General features: G+C 41.6%; 1 protein-coding gene across 1 annotated transcript in view; it reads left to right on the forward strand.

Moving 5' to 3' along the window:
- ABCB11 (ATP binding cassette subfamily B member 11) overlaps positions 1-26,441 on the forward strand; it is an 83,201-nt gene that overhangs the window by 49,727 nt on the left and 7,033 nt on the right. The window contains exons 18-26 of the mRNA XM_058191143.1: positions 1,826-1,889; positions 4,758-4,893; positions 5,977-6,144; positions 8,177-8,281; positions 8,421-8,582; positions 12,134-12,337; positions 20,908-21,149; positions 21,893-22,049; positions 25,467-25,664. Coding sequence (XP_058047126.1) covers positions 1,826-1,889; positions 4,758-4,893; positions 5,977-6,144; positions 8,177-8,281; positions 8,421-8,582; positions 12,134-12,337; positions 20,908-21,149; positions 21,893-22,049; positions 25,467-25,664 — 1,436 coding nt within the window. The remainder of the gene's footprint in view (positions 1-1,825; positions 1,890-4,757; positions 4,894-5,976; positions 6,145-8,176; positions 8,282-8,420; positions 8,583-12,133; positions 12,338-20,907; positions 21,150-21,892; positions 22,050-25,466; positions 25,665-26,441) is intronic.

The raw sequence follows: 26,441 nt of genomic DNA on the forward strand, positions 1-26,441 counted from the left end.
CTTTGCTCCTGGTGAGGAACTAGATGACCGGCTCCGGGGTTTCACACAACTGTAAGTGCAAGGGACAATTGGTCTCCTTAACACTCCCAGACAAAGTTCAGTGTTGTTGTAGGTTATGAAAATTCCCATATGGAAAAGAGATGACTGCTTGTTTGCCAAATGAGCAGAGCTTCAAAAGGTGCTTTATCAACTGTTTAAAATGATCAGAGAAGAATGGCAAGGCTTGAGACTGAAGTGTTAAGTACTGTACAGAAATGTTCAGTTTTATAATTTTGCGAAGCTTCTTCTCCAGTAACATTGTACTGCTAACTAGGGCATACAAAACCTTTGCCAGACCAGTTCTCGAATACAGCTCGTCTGCCTGGAATCCACACTGTATATCGGACATTAATACAATTGAGCGGGTCCAGAGATATTTCACGAGAAGAGTATTCCACTCCTCTGCTCACAATAGAGCAGAGAGCACAATAGAGCCACTAGGCTCGAAATTTCGGGCTTGGACAACCTGGAACTACGCTGCCTACGGTCTGACCTAAGCATAGTACGCAAAGTTGTCTGCTACAACATCCTATCTGTCAACGACTACTTTAGCTTCAACCTCAATAATACATGTGCAAACAATAGATACAAACTCAAGGTAAACTGCTCCAAACTAAATTACAGAAAATACGACTTCAGCAACAGAATGGTCAACGCCTGGAATGCTCTACCTGACTCTGTGGTTACATCCTCAAACCCTCACAGCTTCAACCTTAAACTGTCTATCGTGGACCTCACCCCATTCCTAAGAGGTTCATAATGGGGGCATGCATAAGCGCACCAGCATGCCTACTCTCCCTGTCCTACTATCCCCATTTATTTGTACTCATTCCTGTATACATGTCCATGTTTATACTTAGACCTGTTATTGTGTAGATGTTTGACAAACTAAATAAATAAAACTAAGTACCCATGGCTTGGGGCCTGGGTACTTACGGGACCGCCTGCTGTTACCTCATGCCTCCCACCGACCTGTACGCTCGCACAGAGAGGGACTTCTCAGGGTGCCGTCCACCAAACAATGTCGGCTGGCAGCCCCCAGGGGAAGATCCTTCTCTGTGGGGGCCCCTACTCTTTCGAATGAACTTCCCCCTGGTTTACGCCAAATATCTGACCTTCGGACCTTTCGCCGCGAATTGAAAATATATTTGTTTGTTTGCGCGGGGCTTTCTTAGACTGTTAGATTTTGAATTTAAATTTTATTTAAGTTTTAAATTGGGGTTTTTAGATTTTAAATATTTTAATTTTTCGGCCAAATTGTATAATAAGTCTTTTAATTTAATTTTTAATTGTACATTGTTTATTTTTATCTTGGCTGTACACCGCCCTGAGTCCTTCGGGAGAAGGGCGGTCTAGAAATCTAATAAAATAAATAAATTTAAAAAAAAAATTAAAAAAATAGTCCATGGAGATTCTCAGTCATCCAGGTCATGGTTGTCTTATAGGTGCTTTTTCAGGAGATAACTGGACTTCCTTCCTTCCTTCCTTCCTTCCACTTTTCATCCAAGAAGCTTCTTCAGCTCTGACTGGAAGGTGGGGAATGGAATATGAAACCTTCCACCCCCCACCATCTAATCAGATCTGAAGAGGCTTCTTGGATGAGAAGTGAAATGTCTTCAAAAGAAAAAGCAAGAACATCCAGTTGCCTCCTGAAAAAGCACCTAAGACAAATCTGTCTTATAACAGATTTGCTTGATGTTCATGCTACTTGGCCATATTTTTTTCTCTCTCTTGAATTCTCTCACCTTTGATTGTTGCCGTGAATCTTCTATTATTGTACTTACAGTATCTGACCCAAAACATGAAAAAATACAGCCTTTCAGCAGGGGAAGCTATCAAGCAAGCTTACGGTAAGCCTCATCGATCCAAAATAATCTTAGAATTTAAACGGGAACATATGGCAAAACGTTTGATAACATCTACCTGTGTGAAAGTTCAAAACTTAAGATAAAGCATTAGAAAAGGAAGTAGATCTACACCAGTGTGGGTTTCAATTTTTTTTTACTAACGGTTCTATGGGTGTGGCTTGGTGGGCGTGGCTTGGTGGGCGTGGCAGGGAAGGGTTATTGTAAAATCTCCATTCCCTTCCCAATCCAGGAGAAGGTTACTGCAAAATCCCCATTTCCTCCTGAATAGCTGGGACTTGGGAGGCAGAGAATAGATGGGGGAGGGGCCAGTCAGAATTTTTATTACCGGTTCTCCGAACTACTCAAAATTTCCACTACCAGTTCTCCAGAACTAGTCAGAACCTGCTGAAACCCACCTCTGATCCACCCCCATGGCTATAAATAATGTAGGGCTGAAATTTTCTTTGTTCTTTACAAGTACAGAATCAGAAGCTTCTGATTCTGAATAAAGATAACATTGGTAATAATGGCTCTCCCCCCCTTACATTTTATGATATTGTTGAAGGGGATGTCAGGTGGGGAGTTTAGTCTTATTTTGCAGAAAATATTATGCTAAGAAAGTGTCTGGTTTTCCCCTATTCACATCCTGCATTTCCTTTGAATTCTTCTTGGGCCATGGGACAGGAAAGGGAAAAGGAAAGAGAAAGCAATTGGAAAGATACTAGATCTAGGACATATAAGGATGAAATATGACAGTGTATAATCTGTATACTGGCATTGCCTTGAAAGCAAACAAAAATATTGTAGATCAGAAATCCTTTTAGACTTTCAAAAACCCAAATAACTCAAATTATACAACTTTTAGCCACCTAAATTTTAATGATTTTTTTCTTTTTTTTATTTTCATTTTTTATTGTATATAAAAAAAACCTACAGATGTGTGAGAGACGTGGGCATGGAACCAAAAGATTCATTTATGCCAGCCATCATGAATTGAGACCATAAATATTAAGGCTGTGTGCCAGTAGTGGGTTTCAAATTTTTTTACTACCTGTTCTGTGGTGGCATGGCAGGGGAAGGATACTGTAAATTCTCCATTCCCACCCCACTCCAGGGGAAGGTTACTGCAAAATCCCCATTTCTTCCCAATCAGCTGGGACTTGGGAGGCAGAGAATAGATGGGGGCGGGGCCACTCAGAATTTTTACTACCGGTTCTCCAAACTATTCAAAAATTCTGCTACCAGTTCTGCAGAACTAGTCAGAACCGGCTGAAACCCACTTCTGCTGTGTGCACTATGTATAATTAATACTGAAAGAGGGTGGGGCTTTGGATCTTTTGTAGATGCAGTACCTCCCCCCCATCTTTTTTTTTTTTTTTTTTTAGGAAAGGTCTCTTATTTTATCCAGATTTCTTTGCAAAGCTGGAGTAAAAAAGGGACTGCTGCTGTACCAAGTGGATTCCTCAGGAGTATTGACCTTTTTTTCTGGCCTTGAGGAATTTTTGTCACTCAGTTGGATGAAAATGAGAGACTCTGGTTCTCTGGATAGCAATAGCAATAGCACTTAGACTTATACACCGCTTCACAGTGCTTTACAGTCCTCTCTAAGCAGTTTACAGAGTCTGCATATTGCCCCCAACAATCTGGGTCCTTAGTTTACTGATTTTGGAAGGATGGAAGGCTGGGTCAACCTTGAGCCTGGTGAGAATCAAACTGCCAAATTGCTGGCAGACAGCAATCAGCAGAAGTAGCTTGCGGTACTGCATTCTAACCACTGCGCCACCATGGCTCTTAAACTGATGATTTAAACCAGGGGTAGTCAACCTTTTTATGCCTACTACCCACTTTTGTATCTCTGTTAGTAGTAAAATTTTCTAACCGCCCACCGATTCCACAGTAATGCGCTGTGTATCATAGTCTGCACATGCCTCTCGGGCATCGTGATTGGGTTGAGGGGGGTGCCGGCTACCAGGTCTGCTTGTCTATTACAGCTGGGTGGTGTGGGGGGAGATGCGCGAGCTATTCTGGGACGAGGCTCTTTTGTCTGTGGTCGCACTATAGCGCCATTTAGTTTCACTTACATAACATGAACTAAACATGCACGGGTGATACAAATAGTATATTTTCAGAAATTTAAATTGTCACGGGGAATTTTATGAAAACCTAATGAAAATGTTTTTAAATAATGCTATGAAATTTTTTAAAAATTTAATTAAATTCAAAAAAAGGAAAGTGCTTCAGTATCGGACAAAACCGCTACCGCCCACCATGAAAGCTGGAACACCCACTAGTGGGCAGTAGGGACCAGGTTGACTACCACTGATTTAAACTGAACCATGAATCTCAAATATTGGATGCAATAAGAATAACAGTGGCATCAGAACAAAGCTCATGGTGGCATTTTATATTATATACCGTATATACTCGAATATAAGCCGATCCGAGTATAAGCCGAGGTCCCCAATTTTACCCCAAAAAACTGGGGTAAACTGGGGACTCGAGTATAAGCCGAGGGTGGGAAATGAGGCAGCTACTGGTCGGGGAAACCCTCCCTCCCTCAGCCGAGAAGGCTGGCGGCTCCCCCGCCCCGCCCTCTCACTGCACCAGCAGGGCTTCCCCGCGCTAATGCAAAAGCCCGCCAAGTTTGCGCCATCCGGTATAATGTGAAAAAAAGAAGAAGAAAAAAAAACTCGAGTATAAGCCGTATATACTCGAGTATAAGCCGAGGGGACGTTTTTCAGCACAAAAAACGTGCTGAAAAACTCGGCTTATACTCGAGTATATACGGTAATAAAATTTAATAATAAATGCACCATTTCCTGAACTCCTGAGACAGACAAGAGTGTGATTAGACTTTTCTCTGTTTCTCAGAGCATCTCTTCGACAGCGTTCCAGATCTCAGTTGTCAAACATAGTCCCTGACCATCCAGCGTCAATTGTAGGATCCTATTCAGAGAGCAACTGTAGCATATCTCACTATGAAGAAGATGGAAGACCATTTATGAAGGTCAGTTAGAGTCACTGCAAGACCAAGAGAAGCTTCTGTTTTATGTTCCTTTGTCTCTTCCCATCTCATGACACCGGACCTGTGATACTTTTGTTGGGATCAAATGATTGCAAGCCATTCTCCTGGAGGCCTCCAATGAAGAGTCTTTGGAAAATGTCATTGGTTCAAATGTAGCAATGGCAAGATTATTTGAGCATTACAGGTTGGGATAAAATATCACACTGGTACTGTAAGTGCTCCAATGACTATTAATTTGACTGTAAAGGGGACATGATGGTCTACACGATGTAGGTCCATATCGTCATCTTTTTTTTTTTTAATAACCCCATAATCCTTTGTGGGGTGGAATCTGGGCAACTGAATGTTTACTGTTACTGTTACTAAGTGTTTACTGGCCGAATGCCCTTCCTGTCGCCAATACGGAGTTACATTCAGCAGATATATTCTCATTGTGCCCAGAGAGAGAAATATATGCCTTTACCTAGGATCGAACTCACAACTTCCTGATTGTGAGGCGAGACCTCCACCTTTAGGCCACCTCACTACTCGATGTAGGTCCACATCAATTTAGGAAACAGCTTGTTCACAGCCTAAAATCCAATGGAGAGGCATTTTCCCGTATACCAGGTGCGTCAGAAGCTGGATGGGGAAGGACAAATAAAAGGCTTTCTTGGTGACTGCACTTAAATGGGAGTTTAACCCTCCTGCCAAAAGCCGTGTTGACAACTTCACCTTTGTTAGGAATACTGCGAGGTGATTCCCTCAAAATCTAAAGATCTATAATGAGGCAGAGATGTCTGCTTGTCTGGAGGCTTTCATAAAAACGATGAAAGTAGCATCATTTGTGCTGCTATATCACATCCTCACCCTTTTATACACGTGCGTGGGAGATCACAGAAAAGAGGCAAAGACTCATAATGTTGCAAGCTGCTTTCCTTATTTCCCCTCTCCTTTTGATTTCGTCCTGAGGAAAAATGGCAGGCGGGGTGTGGGGAGGGGGAGAGGTGATGGAGAGCCATTTGCTGTTGTCCTCTGGTAGCAACAGTCTTGAATGCTAATGTTTCTCTCTCTCCTTTTCAAAAGGAACGGATTCATGAAAAGGATGAGGAAGAAGTCGCACCTGCTAGCGTGACCAGGATTTTGAAGTACAATGCTCCCGAATGGCCCTATATGGTGCTTGGATCCCTTGGGGCAGGGGCCAATGGGGCAGTCAATCCTCTCTATGCCTTGCTCTTCAGTCAAATTCTTGGAGTAGGTCCAATGACCAGTGTTCTTTCGCCTTGTAATAAATGATATTGAGCATCCTATGTTGTGCAGGAAATGGTGTGTAACGCTGACATAACAATTTCCTTTCTGTTATTTTGAGTCTCTCTCTCTCTCTCCCTCCCCCTCTCTCTCTCTCTCTCTCTCTTTCCCTCCCTCCCTCAATCTCGATTTCATTACTGGATGAATTCACACATCACTGTAAGCTATAAAGTGGTTTCTTTGGTTCGTCTGGCAGTTTGTAAACTGTGGCCTACCACTTAGGGTGAAGCTGGAATCTTGCCTAACGTGTGGCTTATCTAAAAAGCCACTGTTTAAAAAATGTACTTTGATGCAATAGGGAAATCTAACTAACCACTGTGCCTACGTATAAACAGAGACATGTTCTGAAGACAAGTTTAAGACTGGTTCTCCAGGCAGGCCCTGTTATCCTGCTGGCAGTATTCTAGGGAAAGAAGGAATGGAAGATGTGACTCTTTCATTAATGAGCTCCAGATCAAAATGAGTCTCTGGAATGTAGCTGGCAATTCAAAATTATGTGGAAAAGCCAATTACATATTGTTTATCTGAAAGCTAGTTTTCCTGTCAGTTTTGCTTTTAGCACAGGAGGAAATAATCCTACCTCAGATCTCAACACAATTCAGCACTTTTTTTCATCTCTCTGCTCTAAAGATGTTAGAGATGCTAGTTTGGGGGAGAGGCAAGACACGCATGTGGCAAGACTTGTATGATTAGAGTTCCTAGCATTTTCTTTTTTCCTTTAAAGCTTTTTGAAAGGGGGAGATTAGACATGGATTTTTATTTTATTTTATTTTCCCCCAGTGAGTAAATGGGCAAGTGGAGAGTAACTGGGAAATTAGGAACCCCTGTGGTGGAGTGGTTAGAATGTAGCGTTGCAGGCTGACTCTGCCCACAGCCTGCAGTTCGATCCTGACTGGGCTCAAGGTTGACTCAGTCTTCAATCCTTCCAAGGTCAGTAAAATGAGGAGCTAGATTGTTGTGGGACAATATGCTGACTCTGTAAACTGCTCAGAGAATGCTGTAAAACACAATAGAATGGTATCTAAGTCTATTACTTTTGCTAAATTTCTCCACTTAATTTGATGAGGATTCAGGGACAATTTTATTCATACGGTTGCCAAAGAAAAAAAGGGAGAGAAATTGACCTACTTGTCCTGCTGGGTTTTCTTCTGAAGAATCATTAATAGGTGTTAGACTTTTAAAGGACTTGTGACTTTCTGATTCTCTCTTCTTTTGATTGCTACTGCTCTCTCTTACTCCGCTTCAGAGATGCATGGCTTTAGTTGATCCAGCATTACTTACTTTCCACTTACTAATAATACCTGCCTTCTCAACAGATCTACATTTCTTCTGGTGTATTTCATAAGGGGTGGGGAGGGCACAGTGTTAGGTTTCCTGGAACCACAGCACTGGTTCAACAAACTTCCACTTTTAAAAATGGATGTATCTAGAATGGGATAATACACTGTAAGACAGATGCCCTCAAACTGGGAAGGGGTCAGAGCGGGGCAAACAAGATAGTTACTAGCATGGAAGGAGCATGGTGGCTCACATGGTTAGAATGCTGGGTTGGAGGTTAGCAAGCCCATGTTCGAGACCCAGCTGCTGCCCATGGGGTGGGGTGAGCTCCCATCCTTTGCTCTAGCTCCTGCTGGGGACAGCAGGTACCCCCAACTGGGCGTCTCCTGGCAATGGTGAGGTCCCTGGCTAATCTTTTCAACCCAGAAACACCTCTAGTGCGATGTGAGTAGCATAAAAAACATTAATACTCAGATTCTGCTGTCTGATATTCATACTTTACACCCAGTGATGTGGCCAGCCCTGTTGACGAACCATGTCAAATGCCATGCTGAAATGAACATGGATTAGACTACACAAGCATGCGTTTTTCTACATCACTGTACCCTTTGGCCTAAATACTGAACAAAAACTCAATAAGTGCGTGCTTTCAACTGCCGGGTGCAAAAACTTACGTTTAATCTCCCTTTCTTTCCTCAAGACCTTTTCAGTGCCTGATGAAGAAGAGCAAAGAGCTCAGATCAACGGTGTCTGCTTGCTCTTTGTGGTTGTTGGAATCGTATCGTTCTTCACTCAGTTCTTGCAGGTGATGACAACCAAATAGGATTCTCAGCATGAGGGTGCCGTTCCCTTGATACTCTCTCCCTGCTCCCCCTCCCTTGTTTTCTTTTTGGTATACACGTGCACTGACGCTTAGATTTACACTTGTTAAAAATCACTTGCAGGGCTATACGTTTGCAAAGGCCGGAGAATTGCTTACACGACGCTTAAGGAAAATTGGCTTCCAGGCGATGTTAGGCCAAGAAATTGGTTGGTTTGACGACCATAGAAACAGCCCAGGGGCCTTGACTACGAGACTAGCAACTGATGCCTCTCAAGTTCAAGGGGTAAGAGATTTGATTTAATAATCGTTTCACAAACCATCCCACATGCTTTGCTTCAGAATGAAGCAAAATAATAATTGCTGCTGGCAAGTGTGTGTTTCAGTAACCTGATAAAGGAGGAGTGTACAATTTGAGTCCCTACCCGGGGCCGCCAGCACAACCTCCTGTGTAGTTGCAAGCTTCCCAATGATTTATAATTGTCGATGTGATAAAACAAGAAGCTTTCAAGGCATTTTTTAATACACAGTATGCAGATCTTTGAAGCATCTAAGGCCTACTTCTCATTGCAGCTGTAAATCTGAATCTTCAGATTATCTGTGGAAGGCTTGCGTGATTTATTCCGACTTATTTTATGAAACCTTCCTCTCCTGCTTTTCTGTGGCAAACGCCCCTGCTCAAAGCAACTTCATAACATGTAAAATTACGATTTCATCAAAACAATGATGTAAAACAACGATCGGAGACAAGGCTAGCCGTTAAAACCCAATTGTAAAATTATTATCTGCACATCCAAGGGCACAAGGCAGACTTCAACAATTGAGTGTTAAAATGAACGAGGAAAAAGATCAGCTGCAATTTTTTTGGAGCAACACTTTCTATAATATAAGCCCTTTGTCTTCGCTCATTCATTCACGCCCGGGCTCCCTAAACGGTCTGTCTATTGCAGTGTTTCTCAACCTTGGCAACTTGAAGATGTGTGGACTTCAACTCTATTGAAGTCGACTGCAATTTATCCTCCCTGACAGGAGAACTTTACAGCCTATTCAGAAAAAAAAAACACCTCACATTTTCCTTAGTTCATCTTCTACAGCACACACATAGGGAAAAATGATATTTTCTCCTCTGAAGCTCTACTTCTTTTTATTATTATTTATTCGATTTTTATCCTTCTCCCGAAGGACTCAGGGCGGTGTACAGCCAAAAATAAAAACAAACAATACAATATACAATTTAAAATACAAATTAAAAAACTTATTTTATAATTGGCCTAAAAAACTTTAAAATATATAAAACTAAGACCCCATTAAAATTAATAATAGATAATTTAAAATCAATAAAATTTAAGCCAATTTAAGCTTCTGGTCTGAAGTTGGGAGCAAAACATTCTATTTACATCAGTAATTGTCAAACGCAAGGAAGCAGGCTGATCTAAGCTTGTTGATCAGAAAGGTCGGCAGTTTGGTGGTTCGAATCCCTAGCATAGGTCTCCTGCGTAAGCATGGGGTTGGACTAGATGACCTCCAAGGCCCCTTCCCAACTGTGTTACTGTTACTGCTTCTTTATTGCTGTCATCTTATTGATTTACAAGAGTCTTGCCAGACTGTATTCTCTTGGGAACAGGCAGATAAAGGCTTCAGGAGTCAGGCCTCTGCCACTTCCTCCCATGGAGCGGTTCCAAGCTAGACTAGCTTTTTGCTCTCGGTGGTGATTTCACCACCATAAAGGTGACTTTGGACTGACTTTGTCTTTGCTACTCCTCTTGTGAGGTTACTACAAGTTGAGAAGCCAAGAATAAAACAGACGGAGAATAAAAGTAGCAGTGACTTAAGTTGTGGCTGACGGGCCTATTTTGCAGTTTGAAATACCAGAGGTTGTCTGGTACACAGGTAATCCTCAACTTACAACCGCAATTGAGCCCCAAATTTATGTTGTTAAGTGAATGTCTTCCATTTTAGGACTTTTCTTGCCACATTCATTAAGTGAGTTATTGCAGTTGTCAAATTAGTGACACGGTTGTTAAATGAATCTGGCTTCTCCATTTATTTTGCTTGTCGGAGGGTTGCAGAATGACTCCTGAACACTGCAACCATCATAGAATAGAATAGAATAGAATTTTATTGGCCAAGTGTGATTGGACACACAAGGAATTTGTCTTGGTGCATACGCTCTCAGTGTACATAAAAGAAAAGATACCTTCATCAAGGTACAACATTTACAACACAATTGATGGTCAATATATCAATATAAATCATAAGGATTGCCAGCAACAAGTTATAGTCATACAGTCATAAGTGGAAAGAGATTGGTGATGGGAACGATGAGAAGATTAATAGTAGTGCAGATTTACTAAATAGTTTGACAGTGTTGATGGAATTATTTGTTTAGCAGTGATGGCCTTCGGGAAAAAACTGTTCTTGTGTCTAGTTGTTCTGGTGTGCAGTGCTCTATAGCGTCGTTTTGAGGGTAGGAGTTGAAACAGTTTATGTCCAGGATGTGAGGGATCTGCAAATATTTTCACGGCCCCCTTCTTGATTCGTGCAGTATACAGGTCCTCAATGGAAGGCATCATAAATATGGGTCCGTTGTCAAGCACCTGAACGTAAATCACCTGACCATTAGGATGCTGCAATGGTCCTAAATGTGAAAAATGGCCATCAGTGCCATTGTAACTTTGAACGGTCACTAAACGAACTGTCCTAAGTCGAGGACTATCTGTAGATAGTGAGAAAAATAAAAAGTGCCGGTAGTAGGTCAGATGGAAGCCATGACCTTTCCATTCTTCCACAGTTTTCTGCTAATGGCGCCGCCATGCTTTTCATGAGAGAATAATGGTTGGAGGCGCCATTAGCAGAAAACTGTGGAAGAATGAAAAGGTCATGGCTTCCATCTGACCTACTAAGATACTCCGAGGTCTGAGATGGCTGCCAAAATGGCTCACTCCTGTCCATGTAAAGAAATGGAGTGACTTTCAATGTCAGTGACTGAGTAACAGAATGGAGTAAGACAAATGGCGGGACATATGCACCCCTGTCCTGAAATATTGTGTTGCCTCTCTGAGCTCTCTGGCAACTGCTGATCTTGCCTAGCTTCTTCTCCAGAAACACTACACTACTAACCAAAGCATATAAAACATTTGCTAGACCAATTCTTGAATACACCTCGCCTGTCTGGAACCCATACCACATTTCTGATGTCAATACAATTGAACGTGTCCAGAAATATTTTACAAGAAGAGTACTCCACTCCTCTGAATACAACAAAATACCTTATGCCACCAGACTTGAAATCCTGGGTTTAGAAAATTTAGAACTCCGCCGCCTTCAACATGACCTGAGTTTAACTCATAGAATCATCTATTACAATGTCCTTCCTGTTGAAGACTACTTCAGCTTCAATTGCAACAATACACGAGCACACAATAGATTTAAACTTAATGTTAACCGCTCCAATCTTGATTGCCGAAAATATGACTTCAGTAGCAGAGTTGTAAATACTTGGAACACACTACCTGACTCTGTGGTCTCTTCCCAAAATCCCCAAAGCTTCAACCAAAAACTGTCTACTATTAACCTCACCCCATTTCTAAGAGGTCTGTAAGGGGCGTGCATAAGAGCACCAGCATGCCTACCATTTCTGTCCTATTGTTTCCTTTCCTTATATCCAATTAATATAGTTATTACATACTTATGCTTATATACAGTATAGTTATTTCATGCTTATGCTTATATATACTGTTGTTACAAATAAATAAATAAAAATAAAAAATAAAATAGAGCCAAGCTTGGTCCAAGAAGCTGTTGATGATTGACTGATTGATCTCCTTCCTTTCCTAGGCGACTGGCACACAGATAGGCATGATTGTGAATTCCTTCACCAATATCGGAGTCTCCATTATTATCGCTTTCTACTTCAGCTGGAAACTCAGCTTAGTCATAACTTGCTTTTTGCCTTTCTTGGCTTTGTCGGGAATGATTCAGTCTCGAATGCTGACAGGCTTTGCATCTCAGGACAAGAAAGCGATGGAAGCTACCGGAAGGGTAATGGGCTTTATTTCTGTTTTACTCTAAGACTGACTGAGACGATGAATAACTGCTCGAGCAATTGCCTTTGTTAGGTAATTATATCTGTATCTCTCTCTATCAGTGGTGTCAAACTCGATTTCACTGAGGGCCCTATATGTACACATGAACAGAGCTTGTAAAGCAACAGAAGCTTCCCAGACGTTACCATTTCTATTCTTGTTAAGTGAGTTTTGCCCCATTTTACAGCCTTTCTTGCTAAAGGGGTTAAGTGAATCACTGAAGTTGTTAAGTTAGCCACACGGTTGTTAAATCTGGTTTCTCTATGGACTATGCTTGTCAGAAGGTTGCAAAAGGAGATCACAGGACCCTGGGACGCTGCAGCCATCATAAATATGAGTCAGTTGCCAAGCATCTGAATTCTGATCATGTGATCATGCTACAATAGTCATAAGTGTGAGGACTGATCATAAGTCTCTTTTTTCAGTGCCGTTGTGACTTTGAACAGTCACTGAACAAACTGTTGTAAGTTGAGTTATTATTTGTGTAACTATTGACTGAGAACCAGTTTGGTCTAATAGTTAAGATACTGGCATAGAAACAGTGGTAGGATTCACCAGTTGTAACAACCGGTTCACTGCACACGCATCAAACTCGTGCTTCCGTGCATGCTCGTTACGATTGAAAGTCGCCTTCTACTGAATCCAGAGTGAGTAAAACAGCTGAGGCGCTGCAATCCGCTCTGTCGCGCCTATCAGATGGGCTTAAAACAAAAGAAATATAGGTAGTGCAGGGGCGGATGGGCAGGCCCATCTGATCGTCAGAACTAACCAGTTCGCTCTCAACTGATTCTCAAAGCTACCAGTATGTCCGAACCGGTCAGAACCAGCTGAATCCCACCCCTGCATAGAAACCAGGAAATGGTGAGGTCTATGGCTTGCCTTAGACATGAAAGCTTGGGCCAGTCCCTTTCTCTCAGTCCTACGAAGAAAGCAGTGGTAAACCACCCAATCCAAAATATTGCCAAGAAAACCATAGGGACTTGTCTATTTAGTCACGGGGTGGGGGGTGGGGGGCAAGACTAATCCAAACAAACAAAAAACACCTCACTTATTATATAAGTCTTGGGGCCTTTGATACCAACCCATGTCTTGTCATTTGTACATTTATTTTGGATAATGGAACCAAATAACGGGTGAATATGATTGTCACATTTTCTGCACTTTCTTCATCCAAACTTCCTGTTCCCTTTTGGGGACAGAAGTTCCTTTCTTACTGCTAATTCAAGGAAATGCAGAGAGGTGCCATGCTTGTACTCTTCAATGCATCTTTTTGTCTTGCAGTCCGAAGTGCTGTATAGTCCAAATATTGCAAATATTTCCTAGAGGAGGCAGTGTTCATCTCTGTTTCAAGGCCACTGAGCCAGTGCTGTCCAAAGACATTTCCATGGTCATGTGGCCAGCATGATTCATGGAGCGCTGTTACCTTCACATTGAAGTGGTACCTATTTATCTACTCGCATTTGCATGCTTTCAAACTACTAGATTGGCAAGGACGGGAGCTCACCCCATCATGTGGCACTCGGGTCTTGAACCCCGGCTGCTGGCTTTCCAGGCGACAAGCCCAGCATCTTAACCACTGAGCCACCATGCCACCATAGTCCTGATAGTCGCGTTTAAATTCAGGTTCTCTAATATTCTGCTTGGATGAGAAAATGACTAGATCCCAGCAAAAGAAGCAGTATCTAAATGGCATTTGGATTTAAATGTTTCCACATTAATCATTTGTTGCTGGTTAGACGCCATCCTAATTAGCATTTACAGCGTAGGCAATATGTGTATTAATTAAAGAATGCTTGCGATTCTGGGGATATATGCCAAGTAGATGGCATATGACTCTCACCTTCTCCCATATACAAGTCAAGGAATCCCTTGTAGAAATGCATGTTGTTCTTTTTTCCTCTTCCTAGAGAAGGCTAAAGGGCTAAGACAGTGTTATCCTTTTCCCGTTGCCCTCCCAGAACCTTTTTGGCACCGACTGCTAAAATGGGAGTGCGTACGTGTGGGGTAACACCGGAAACTGGAAGAGCAGCTCCCTGGTGCGCATGCACAGAGGTGCCGGAAATTGGAAGAGCAGTTCCCCAATATGCGTGTGCATGCCGGGAAGCTGAGCTTCTGGTCTCTGGCATGTGCATGCACGCCGGTCACGTGGTCTTCCAGTTTCTGGCATGCATGTGCGCACAAAGACCAGCTGGCCGGCACGCATGCGCACACCGGAACCCGGAACCTCAGCTTCCCGGTGTGTCCATGCGAGCCAGGGAGCTGCTGCTGTTCCAGTTTCTGGTGCTTCTGTGCACACAAAGACCAGCTGGCCAGCATGCATGGAACCCGGAAGAACAATGGGCGACAGCTGCCATGCCCAGAGAAATGGCTCTCACGCGTGCCATGAGTTTGCCATCACAGGGCTAAGAGTTTCCTGTGTGTCATTTTGCTTCTTTTCTTCTAATACTGCATTAGTTTGGCTCCAGGAAGTCTGCAACATCTGAGCAATAAAAACAGAGAGAAAAAGAGAATCACTAAATTGAACAAAATGCCGTTTTTCCGCTCATCTATTTTTAAATTCATTTTTAACAGCATTACAATAAACATTTATTGAGAAAACAGTTATTAGTTGTAATGTTATATCTAAATGAAATAGCTTTATAATGATATCATTTCCCATCTGTCCCCACTGGCTTCCTGGTAAAGATGATCTCCAGCAACATACAATATTTGCAACAGAGGTAAAACAAGTTTCTGAACCTGAAGGCTTCTAAAACTTTTGAAATGTAAGAGCTAATCTATCCATTAAAAAAAAAAAATATTGCATTTAATAACCACCCAGCTCCCTTACAGAGAGACCCTGGGTGATGTACAAATGTTAACAACGTAAAAACTGAATGTAACAATTTAAAATAGGGCAAGAATAATTAAAAATGTAGGTTTTAATTCAAAATAGTTTAAGACACCTTGCTGCCCAGATCCCCATCTAGGAAACAGAGTGATTTTATCACAAATCGTGCCACTAGATAACTTCATTCATGCACTCTTCATGCTGAAAAGCAGTTAGGAATAATAGAATAGAATAGAATAGAATAGAATAGAATAGAATAGAATTTTATTGGCCAAGTGTGATTGGACACACAAGGAATTTGTCTTGGTGCATATGCGCTCAGTGTACATAAAAGAAAAGATACGTTCATCAAGGTACAACATTTACAACACAATTGATGATCAATATATCAATATAAATCATAAGGATTGCCAGCAACAAGTTATAGTCATACAGTCATAAGTGGAAAGAGATTGGTGATGGGAACTATGAAACGATTAATAGTAGTGCAGATTCAGTAAATAGTCTGACAGTGTTGAGGGAATTATTTGTTTAGCAGAGTGATGGCCTTCGGGAAAAAACTGTTCTTGTGTCTAGTTGTTCTGGTGTACAGTGCTCTATAGCGTCGTTTTGAGGGTAGGAGTTGAAACAGTTTATGTCCAGGATGCGAGGGATCTGCAAATATTTTCACGGCCCTCTTCTTGATTCGTGCAGTATACAGGTCCTCAATGGAAGGCAGGTTGGTAGCAATTATTTTATTATAACCCCACCTTGTTAAGAAAAGATGGCCATTGCTTCCTGGTTGGCTCCGTTGGCAATGGAGGTGATCTTTCTGGTCACCAACCTCTGGATCATGTTGGACTGCTAAGACAGCGACAATCAGCTGTCCAGCAGTTCGGAAATCCCCCTCTTCGGGAGAAGAAGCGGTGGTGAGCAAAAAGAAGCAGAGGTAGAGCTTCCCTAGAGCTCCTGGAAGATACCAGGGGGCTCGAAGGGTTAAGCCCCCTCAGAACTTCAAAGTGCTCCAGATCTGAGGCTTTTTTCCTGCTCCGGCAGACCTAATTGCCGCGACCAACTTCCGGGACCAATTTTAACTTAAAGAAGATAATACCGGACTGAACAGAAACAGGAGAGCTCTAATTATAAAAGCAAGTAATCAATCAATTCCCTGTTATTTTTTTTTTTAAGTTTTGGATTTGACTTCAAAGTGAAAATGGCGATCGTTCTTTAATGAGCTACGCAGTTGAAAACGAAAGTGTTACAATTCTCTGTCTGCTGTTTATTGCTGAAGGCCAGCTGGAAATTTTTTTTAAACATTGTAATGAGAAGGGAGATCAAGTTTGTTCCACAGTTCTTTTTATTAGGAATAATCTCAGATTGCACTGTTATAGAGACAAAACTGATTCTGAATTTAATAACTGCTGCAAGATTATTGATTGCACAATATTGGAAGAAAGAAGACTTACCTACAATTGGAGAATGGATTAGTAAAGTATCAAATTTAGCAGAAATGGCAAAAATTTCTGCCTACTTGAAAGACTGTACACAAGAAAAATATATTTTGGAATGGAGGAAGTGGATTGATTATATTCAAAATAAGTATCAGATTAAAAAATATCAATTAGTTTTTGAGTGAAGTTAGGAATTATTATGTATTAGTTTAAGAAAGAAGGGAATTGATAGTGTGATGGTGTGAAATGGAATATGTTTTATGTTATATTTTAGATTATGTTTGTTAGTTACAATACCCTGTATTCTGTTCTGGGAAGTCTCGGGGAAGGAGGCGGGAAGGGAAGACTATAAATTGATTGGTTGCCATTGTACAGGAATAATGGTAGAATTAAACAAGTTGGAATGGTGTAATGTCGGGACTGCTCGGCAAACACTCCAGAAGGAAAGGGTAAGGAAAGAGGAGTAAAGAAGGAAGAAAGTAGGTAGGTAGGTGGGTAGGGAGGAAAGAAGGAGGAGAAGAAAGGATAGGAGGAGGAGAAGAAGGAGAAGATAGAGGGTTAGAAAGGATGGTAGTGAGAAGTGGGAAAGAGGAGGAAGTAGGAAAGCGAGGAGAAGGTGGTGGGGAAGTTTAAGAAGGATGAGAAGGGAAGAAAGGATTAAAGGGGAGTGCCAGGGAGCTGCTGCTGTTCCAGTTTCTGGTGCTTCTGTGCACACAAAGACCAGCTGGCCAGCATGCATGGAACCCGGAAGAACAATGGGCGACAGCTGCCATGCCCAGAGAAATGGCTCTCACACGTGCCATGAGTTCGCCATCACAGGGCTAGGAGTTTCCTGTGTGTCATTTTGCTTCTTTTCTTCTAATACTGCATTAGTTTGGCTCCAGGAAGTCTGCAACGTCTGAGCAATAAAAACAGAGAGAAAAAGAGAATCACTAAATTGAACAAAATGCCGTCTTTCCGCTCATCTATTTTTAAATTCATTTTTAACAGCATTACAATAAACATTTATTGAGAAAACAGTTATTAGTTGTAATGTTATATCTAAATGAAATAGCTTTATAATGATATCATTTCCCATCTGTCCCCACTGGCTTCCTGGTAAAGATGATCTCCACACAGCAACATACAATATTTGCAACAGAGGTAAAACAAGTTTCTGAACCTGAAGGCTTCTAAAACTTTTGAAATGTAAGAGCTAATCTATCCATTAAAAAAAAAAAATTATTGCATTTAATAACCACCCAGCTCCCTTACAGAGAGACCCTGGGTGATGTACAAATGTTAACAACGTAAAAACTGAATGTAACAATTTAAAATAGGGCAAGAATAATTAAAAATGTAGGTTTTAATTCAAAATAGTTTAAGACACCTTGCTGCCCAGATCCCCATCTAGGAAAAAGAGTGATTTTATCACAAATCGTGCCACTAGATAACTTCATTCATGCACTCTTCATGCTGAAAAGCAGTTAGGAATAACCCCACCTTGTTAAGAAAAGATGGCCGTTGGCAGAAATAGAACAATTTTTAAACTGCAGGTAGTCCTTCACTTACAAACACTTATTTAATGACCTTTAAAGTACGGGTGGGATTCACTTACCTTCGCTACCAGTTCGCAAATGCGAATGTGTGTGCATGCAGGCTTCATTCGTACGTACCACCTCTGTGCATGCGCAGGGCCTTCCACACATGCGCAGTGTCAAAAACATGGATAAATGGGACATGACTACATACAGGCGGGTGGGCGGAGCCTCCCGCAGCAGCCGCTGCTGGCTTGCTCAAACCAGATAGAATACCACCACTGTTTTAAAGGTTATAAGAGCGTTGAAAATAGTGACTTATGATTGTTTTTCACATTTATGACTGTTCAGCATCTTCATGGTCACGTGATCAAAATTCAGGCACCTGGCAACTTTTAGTGCCATGAGATCACCATTTGTAACCTTCCCAGCTGGCTTCCGACAAGCGAAATCAGTGGAGGAAGCCAGATTTGTTTAACAACTACTTGATTCCCTTAACAACGGCAGTGATTCGTTTAACAACAGTGTAAAAAAAAAAGGTCGTAAGGTGGGGCAAAAGTCAGCTTAACAGCTGCCTTGCTGAGCAACGGAAATTTTGGACGCAACTGTGGTTGTAAGTCAAGGACCACCCATAAAGGTATATTCCTAGATGCGGGAATTTTAACCGTTGCTCAGCTTAATAAGGATGCAAGTCTTGTCTACCATAAGATCTGAATGTAATTTTATTTTGGTCCCCGCTCCTTTCTCCTTTTATCAGTGTTATACGGTATAATGGTTAAAAACTGTATCCTGAGTTCTGAAGGATATATTCAGTGGTGGGATTCAGCAGTTCAGGTGAACCGGTTGTTAAATAATAATAATAATAATAATAATAATAATAATAATAATAATAATAATAATAATAATAATAATAATAATAATAATAATATTTTAATTTTTAAATTGTTGGCTGGCCCCAGCCCTCCTCGCCCCTTCCAGGAGTCGCCGTCTTGACTCCAAGGTAAATGCAGGAAGGCCTACTAGGCCCAAAATGGGGCACAGGGGGTACACTCCCCCCCCCCGTGGTCCATTTTTGCTCCCAGGAGGCTGCAGGGAGGCCTACTAGGCCCAAAATGGGGCGTAGGAGTGTGTGGTGCCCCCCCATGGCTCATTTTTACTCCGGGGGGGGTGCAGGAGGCCGAGTGCTGCCTGTCACACCCCTTGGCCATGCCCACCAATCATTAGGGAAGAGAACCAGTTGTTAAATTATTTGTATATATTTGTTCTCAAACAAATGCAGTACCAGCCAAACTTCTGGGAAATGGCTGTCTAACTTGTGTTCAGTTTATTGTACTTTAGCATAATGATACAAAGAAGGGAAAGGGGTTTGGGGAGCACCTTTAAGAGCCTGGGTCCTGGTTTAGATGTTCTGAAAATGCAAATGACATAAAAACAACACCTTTGTGAACCTGAAAGGGCAGCCATGCTCCTGGCTAATGAGTCAGCCACAGTTTGACAAGGTTACATGCGAATAAACAAGGTATGCCTGTAATTCAGGACAGCCTGAACCTTACACAGAGGAAAGAATTTGTGCCAATGCCACCAATTACAATAATAGTCTTGCCCCAAATAGGGAAACATCTCAGAATCATTATAGTTCTTTGATTAATGTTGTATGTGTCAAGCCTTAATTCAGTTCTGGCTATAGCCAGAAAGTAGGTCTGGCCTCTTCTTGGGAGGCCAACCAATGAAGGGTAGAGGATCAGAATCAGAAATCGGGTTTTAGGAGAAACAAAGCATTTAGGCCGAAGTCAGCCCAAGGGGTCCCCATGTCTGTTCAGTAAGTCAGTTGCCCAATCTAAGGAAATGGCAAGAGTGCTGCAATCCCAACATGCGACAGAATGAGGTGGAAGGGAAACATGTTTAAAGATATGGGGAATATTCTCACGAACAGTAATAAAATATAATTTAAATATGAATTCAGCTGAAATCAATTGCCAGATTTTTCCCCATTCCTGGCCCTGTCCACTTCTTTGACCTACACTTATCTAATTTTTATAGTTATTCTCAAGGAAGGAAGGAAGGAAGGAAGGAAGGAAGGAAGGAAGGAAGGAAGGAAGGAAGGAAGGAAGGAAGGAAGGAAAAAAGAAAGAAAGAGAGAGAGAGAGAAAGAAAGAAAGAAAGAGAGAGAGAGAAAAGGAAGGAAGGAAGGAAGGAAGGAAGGAAGGAAGGAAGGAAGAGAGAAGAGAGAGAGAAACGAAGGAAGGAAGGAAGGAAAGAGAGAGAGAAAGAAAGAAAGAGAGAGAGAGAGAGAGAAGGAAGGAAGGAAAGAAAGAAAGAAGGAAGGAAGGAAGGAAGGAAGGAAGGAAGGAAGGAAGGAAGGAAGGAAGGAAGGAAGGAAGGAAGAAAGAAGCATATCTCCATTATCCTTTGATAAGGGTTAGCAAGCTTACCTTACAACTGGAAGGTCATCTTAAACAATCAGGGCTTATTCTTCTGGAGTTGTCAAGAGGCAGATTCTTGGTGACAAAGAAACTATAAATTAATTAGTATTTAGTCTAGTGTTCCATAGAGACCATCTGAGTCTGCTGTGGATGATTTGCTGTCTGCTTTGGATTGGCCGATTCCTACTTCTGACGTCATGACACCCCTGAATTTTAATATGTGAAAATCATAATTCTGTAGTTTTCTAAAGTGAAATGCCTATATACAATCATTGATAAACCATTGTATAATCCTTAACAGGTTTTTCTTTTTCTTTGGGAATCAGATTTCCAACGAAGCCCTTGGAAATATTAGGACCATAGCTGGGATTGGAAGGGAGAAAACTTTTATCGATGCTTATGAGAAACAGCTAGAAGTCCCCTACAGAGCAGCTATTAAAAAAGCGAACGTTTACGGCGTTTGTTATGGCTTTGCACAGTGTGTTTTGTTCATAGCCAATTCTGTCTCTTACCGATACGGAGGATTTTTAGTCGAAAAGGAAGGACTTCACTACAGCTACGTATTCAGGTAAGACCCCCCCCCTCACAGGTACCTTTCTTTAAACACCATGGGATCTATGAATTCTCATATTGTTACAGACAAAAATCTGACTGGGAAAGCTAAGCAATGTTCGAAAGAATGAAGAGGGGAGGATATAAAATATTGTGATCACTAAATAAAGAATGGTCCTCCATGTCAGGAGTTATTTTATGAAGCTGTGTAAATGGGCAAATAGAATAGAATAACAGAGTTGGAAGGGACCTTGGAGGTCTTCTAGTCCAATCCCTCTGCTCAGGCAGGAAACCTTATACCATTTCAGACAAATGATTATTCAATCCCTTCTTTAAAACTTCCACTGTTGGAGCATTCACAATTTCTGGAGGCAAGATGTTCCACTGATTAATTTTGTAACTGTCAGGAAATTTCACCTTAGTTCTAGGTTGCTTCTCACCTTGATTAGTTTCCACCCATTGCTTCTTTTCCTGCCTTCAGGTGCTTTGGAGAATAGCTTGACCTCCTTTTCTGTGTGGCAGCCCCTGAGATATTGGAACACTGCTATCGTGTCACCCCAGTCTTTCTTTTCATCAAACTAGACATACCCAGTTCCAGCAATTGTTCTTCATATGTTTTAGCCTCCTGTCCCCTAATTATCATTGTTGCTCTTCTCTGCACTCTTTCTAGAGTCTCAACATCATTTTTACATTGTGGCGACCAAAACTGGATGCAATATTCCAAGTGTGGCCTTACCAAAATATCTTTTCCAATTTCAGGGTGATTTCCTCCATTGTTACTAGTGGAACCGCTTTGGGAAAAGCATCCTCTTATACCCCAAATTACGCCAAGGCTAAAATAGCAGCCGCCCGTTTTTTTCAGCTGGTGGATCGGATTCCCCGAATCAGTGCGTACAGTGACGCCGGAGAAAAATGGGTAAGAAAATAATTGCTGTTATTCGAATCACGTAATTATAGGATTGGAAAGATCCAAAGGTCAGACAGTCCTCTGCCGCCCTCGAGCAAATGAGATTACAGTGTGCTGTGTGCCAGGAAATGAAGGGGGAAAAGAGCAAAGTGTCCTGCCATCTCTTTGGTGGGCACAATGTCAGCTCAGTGTTGAGCAAATAATACATATTTAAGACAATACCAAGGCACTCTGATGCCAAAGCTGGGTGGTATAATATTTGCGCTTCGACACTGTGATTATGGCTTGACTCTTTTTGTCCTCTTCTTTATATCCTGGAAAACATAATATCCAAGGAGAACTGCTTGGTGTAGTAGTTAAGGTGTTAGATTAAGAGCAGGAAGAGTCAGATTCTAATCCACCCTTGGGCACAGTAACCAGCTGCGTGACCGTGGGGCAGACATCATGTCTCAAACCTGGATAGGGAAGTCAAAAATCATCTATCAATTTGCACTGGAAAAGTATGGTAGATGAGCCACGGTGGTGCAGTGGTTAAAGTGCAGTACTGCCGGCTAGTCCTGCTGACTGCCAGCTGACTGCAATTTGGCAGTTCAATTCTCACCAGGCTCAGGGTTGACTCAGCCTTCAATCCTTCCAAAGTGGGTAAAATGAGGAGCCAGATTGTTGGGGGCAATATGCTGACTCTGTAAATCGCTTAGACAGGGCTGTAAAGCACTGTGAAATGGTATATAAGTCTAAGTGCTATTGCTATTACAATCCATAACTTTGATAATAATAGCCTTGGCAACCGATAATGTTTTTTAATGAAATATTCTCTTTTCAAGTTTTGAATAATTTTTGCTTCCCAATGCCTGTCTGGTCCCTTCTCAAAATCTGCCAACCGGTCCCCAATTTTATTCTAGTCCTCCAGTTAGAGAAATTCTTAAGTCACTTTTGGACGGAATTGTCCTCAAAACACCAGGTGAATTTCTGCAACTATTATAGTCAACAAGTAAACCGAATTTCCAATATTGTGCATAAGAAATAAAACCGGAACTGAGGTGCAGGTAGTCCTCAGTTAATAACTGCTCTGTTTAGTGACCATTCAAACTTAACGATCATGCTGAAACAGTAGCTGTACAATCAGTCCTTGAACTTACAACTGTTGCAGCATCCTTATGTCATGTGACCAAAATTCAGGCGCTTCACAATTGGCGCTTCACATTTGTGATGGTCATGGCGTCCTGAGGTTACATCATCACTATCTGCAACCTTCCCAGCCGTCTCGTGACAAACAAAGTCATTGCAGAAGTCAGGCAGAAAGTCACAAGTGGCGGTCGCATGATGTCAAAGGAGTCACTCAACAACTGCATCAGAACAAATGTTATAAATTGAGCACGGTTGCCTGATGTTTCCCTTAAGGATTGAATTGCTCAGTGATGGAGTTGCTCGTCCCAATTGCAGTCATTGCGTGAGGATGACCTGTACCGAAAATAGCCAATAAACCTAAATATATCCTGTACAAACATCTTTCTTTTGTAGGTCAGGATTATAGATTTCCTTTCAGTTACTCTGCACCGGGGCAGAAAGAAGCAGTAGCTGTTTTTTTTTTTTTTTTTTACTCTTGCAATCCAATAAATCTGCCAGAAGCAATGTTTCGTTGTGCCTTTGCTTGGGAATTAGCCGCCCAGCTCAGTTGCCCCATCAGCAAAATGGGGAGAGATCAGTATCTAGAGGGCAGAAACAGCTATTTCCCTCTATTCATCTCTCCCCCACCACCACTACCACCATTAAAGCAGTCTCAGGGGATGGGAGTTTCTCCGTGCTCCACTTTCAAAGTGTGCTTTTCCTTGTTATGTTGCTTTGAATGCCCTGGGCTTGAGCACTTCAGTCGGTTACAAGCTAACCCCAGCAGTTCATTGTCTATTTCGTAGCAGGATACCCCTCAACATGCGCGCGTCCGCGCGCGCACACAAACACACACAAACACGCACACACACACACACATACACACTTTAACTGAACCAGTGCTTACCATGCTCCGTAGACCACTTTCATGGCAGCCTTTTCTATTATACACATTATAATGAATGCCAGCAATAATGGTGGCTGTAAGGGTTAGGGTTTCCCAAACTGTGAGATGTACCTCCCCTCTGGGAGGAGGTTTCAAAGTATTTCTAGCAGGACTACCAGGTTCTGTAACAGCTTTGTTCACTAGGCCATCCTGTCCAGTAGTGGGTTTCAAATCCTGGTGTTACTGATTCGCTATCGATAGCACGTGATTGCACAAGCGTGCTTCTGCACATGCACAGAAACTTCTGCGCAGAGCATTTTTGATGTCGTCTGTGTGGGTGGGCAGAGCCTCCCGCCATTATCAGTTTGCCTGAACGGGGGCAAACCAGGAGTGACCCAACACGGATCCTGTCTGGCAAACTCGCAAGATGTGTTTTTCTCGCCATCTAAATGTACACATCTGAACTAGACTGGGTTGCTTCTCTGTGTCATAATATATGTTGGTACATAATTTGTATGTTTGTTTATTTATTTTGTTGTGGTTATGTAGTGTATATTGGAGGTGTGACCCTTAAAGAGCTGTAGGCAACAAAATTTCATTTTAATGTATGCCGATTAGTGTACATTTAAAGTGACAATAATGTTATTCTATTCTATTCTATTCTATTCTATTCTATTCTATTCTATTCTATTCTATTCTATTCTATTCTATTCTCATTCCTTCCCATTCTCATTCTCATTCTCATTCCCATTCCCATTCCCATTCCATTCCAGATATGCAGTAAATACATGGTATACTGGAGAATCCTCTGTTTAGAGACATTGGCCAGTAGAATTTGTTTGAAATGTTTTGACCTGAGGCAAAATCATAAACTTCAAAACTCTAGTGCAAGTCCTAATACCACACTGTAGATTCATTCAACTCTTGAAGTTGTTAGACAGTTGTAAACGAAGCATTCATTTAATGCTTATATACTTTCAATACTAATTAGTGATTCTATGGTTTTAGTGTCATCTATAAAAGGAAAGAATCAGTGGCAAATGGTTGATAAAATATATTTCTTAAAATTTAACTCTTATACATTATACGAACTGGCCTTGAATCTGCTGATATCTGCCCTTTCATTGAAGTAGTTCAATGTTCAACTTTCTTTGAAGACTTGTTAGCATACAGCAAAGTACAAACCAGATTAAAATATTATTCTCTTGTTCTCCTTTCACAAAACTTTCACTTTTTACAAATGAAAACGGAATAGGAAATCTTTGCACTGTGCTGAATGCAAATGGATTTCAGTTTTATCTACTTCCAGTTGATTGATTTAAAGAGCGACCTGTGTCAGCTTTGGGAACTACAGAAATAACATTCATAACCATCCTAAGAGAGCCATTTGCCAATTCTGAGGCAGGATTTTCTTTTTGCTGTTGTATAATCAGGATCATTTCCATGGAAGAATTGAATTTCTCAACTGTAAGTTCACATATCCATCTCGTTCTGATACCCAAGTGCTAAATGGACTCTCAGTGTCTGTGAATTCCGGGCAGACCCTTGCCTTCGTTGGCAGCAGCGGATGTGGGAAGAGCACCTGTGTTCAACTTCTGGAGAGGTTTTATGATCCTGATGAAGGAAAAGTGGTAAATAGCCTTTGTTGCTTTGGTAACATAAAAGTACTAATAACTGAATCTGCAGTTCAGTCTTCATATATCAGCTGTATGTTCTTTGACCTAGACCAGGGGTCTGCAAACTTGGCTCTTTTAAGACTTGTGGACTTCAACTCCCAGAGTTCAACTCTGGCAGTTGAAGTCCACAAGTCTTAAAAGAGCCAAGTTTGCAGACCCCTGACCTAGACCAGTGTTTTTCAACCTTGGCAACTTTAAGACATGTGGACTTCAGATCCCACAATTCCTCAGCCAACTTGGGAATTCTGGGAGTTGAAGTCCACATGTCTTAAAAATTGTCAAGGTTGAGAAATGCCTCTCTGGAGTCCACCCCTTTTTTTAAAAAAAGGCCTCTTTGAAATCCTTGTAAAAATCCATTTAATTCCTGGTAAATACACATTCCCATCAATCAATTTCTCAGTGCAGTTTCCTTTGCAATAATAAAGATGTGCAAATAAATTTTTAGATAAATAAATACATTATCCATTTCATATAGATGAATATATGAATATATACTCACTTACCTTCGCTACCAGTTCACAAATGTGAGCGCACACGCACACTCGCTTTGCACTCATGGGCCACCTCCACGCATGCGCAGAGCATCAAAAACAGGATGTGATGACGTCCAGGCGGGTTAGCAGAGCCTCCCGGAGTCGCTCCTACCAGTTCACCTGAACCGGATAGAACCAGCTGAATACCACCACTGATATAGATGCCCATTTCATTTTTAGTGACTCTGGGCAACTTACA

Source organism: Ahaetulla prasina, chromosome 1 (assembly GCF_028640845.1).
Source record: "Ahaetulla prasina isolate Xishuangbanna chromosome 1, ASM2864084v1, whole genome shotgun sequence".
Classification (NCBI taxonomy): domain Eukaryota; kingdom Metazoa; phylum Chordata; class Lepidosauria; order Squamata; family Colubridae; genus Ahaetulla; species Ahaetulla prasina.